Source organism: Penaeus monodon, chromosome 25 (assembly GCF_015228065.2).
Source record: "Penaeus monodon isolate SGIC_2016 chromosome 25, NSTDA_Pmon_1, whole genome shotgun sequence".
Taxonomy (NCBI): domain Eukaryota; kingdom Metazoa; phylum Arthropoda; class Malacostraca; order Decapoda; family Penaeidae; genus Penaeus; species Penaeus monodon.
This window is the reverse complement of record NC_051410.1, coordinates 39,920,552-39,920,963: the sequence shown is the minus strand read 5'-3', so window position 1 is coordinate 39,920,963 and position 412 is coordinate 39,920,552. Positions and strand designations below refer to the sequence as shown.

General features: G+C 29.9%; 1 protein-coding gene across 1 annotated transcript in view; it reads right to left on the bottom strand.

Annotated features, from left to right (window-relative positions):
• Positions 1 to 13: 13 nt before the first annotated feature.
• LOC119589260 (tetratricopeptide repeat protein 21B-like) overlaps positions 14 to 412 on the bottom strand; it is a 10,568-nt gene continuing 10,169 nt past the window's right edge. Inside the window, exon 27 of the mRNA XM_037937879.1 lies at positions 14 to 385. Coding sequence (XP_037793807.1) covers positions 240 to 385 — 146 coding nt within the window. The 3' untranslated portion in view covers positions 14 to 239. The remainder of the gene's footprint in view (positions 386 to 412) is intronic.

Sequence of the window (412 nt, the reverse complement as noted above, 5' to 3'; positions counted from 1 at the left end):
GTTATCTGATAAAATTACTGGTATTAGTAATTCAGCACTAAGAACACATACAGCAGTTACTTGTAAATTATAGAAATATAGGAAATACTACACATGGTTGAAGAAAATAATTATAAATAATAATTTTTAAAATACATCTGCATACACACAGCTATATCAGTGACTTTTTCATCAGCATTTCCAATAATCTTTAACCAGTATATATGGATTTTTTCTTTTGAGTTTCGAAATATCTTCCTTTAAACACGAATGCTTGCACGTGATTTATCCAGAATATCTTTGCGTATCCTTGGGTACTCAGGGTGTTTATTTAGGACAGTATGACACACATCTATTGCATCTACATATCGTTTGGCTTTCATGTAATTAAATGCCAACTTGTATCCTGAAAAAAGGAAAAAAATATGTCTTA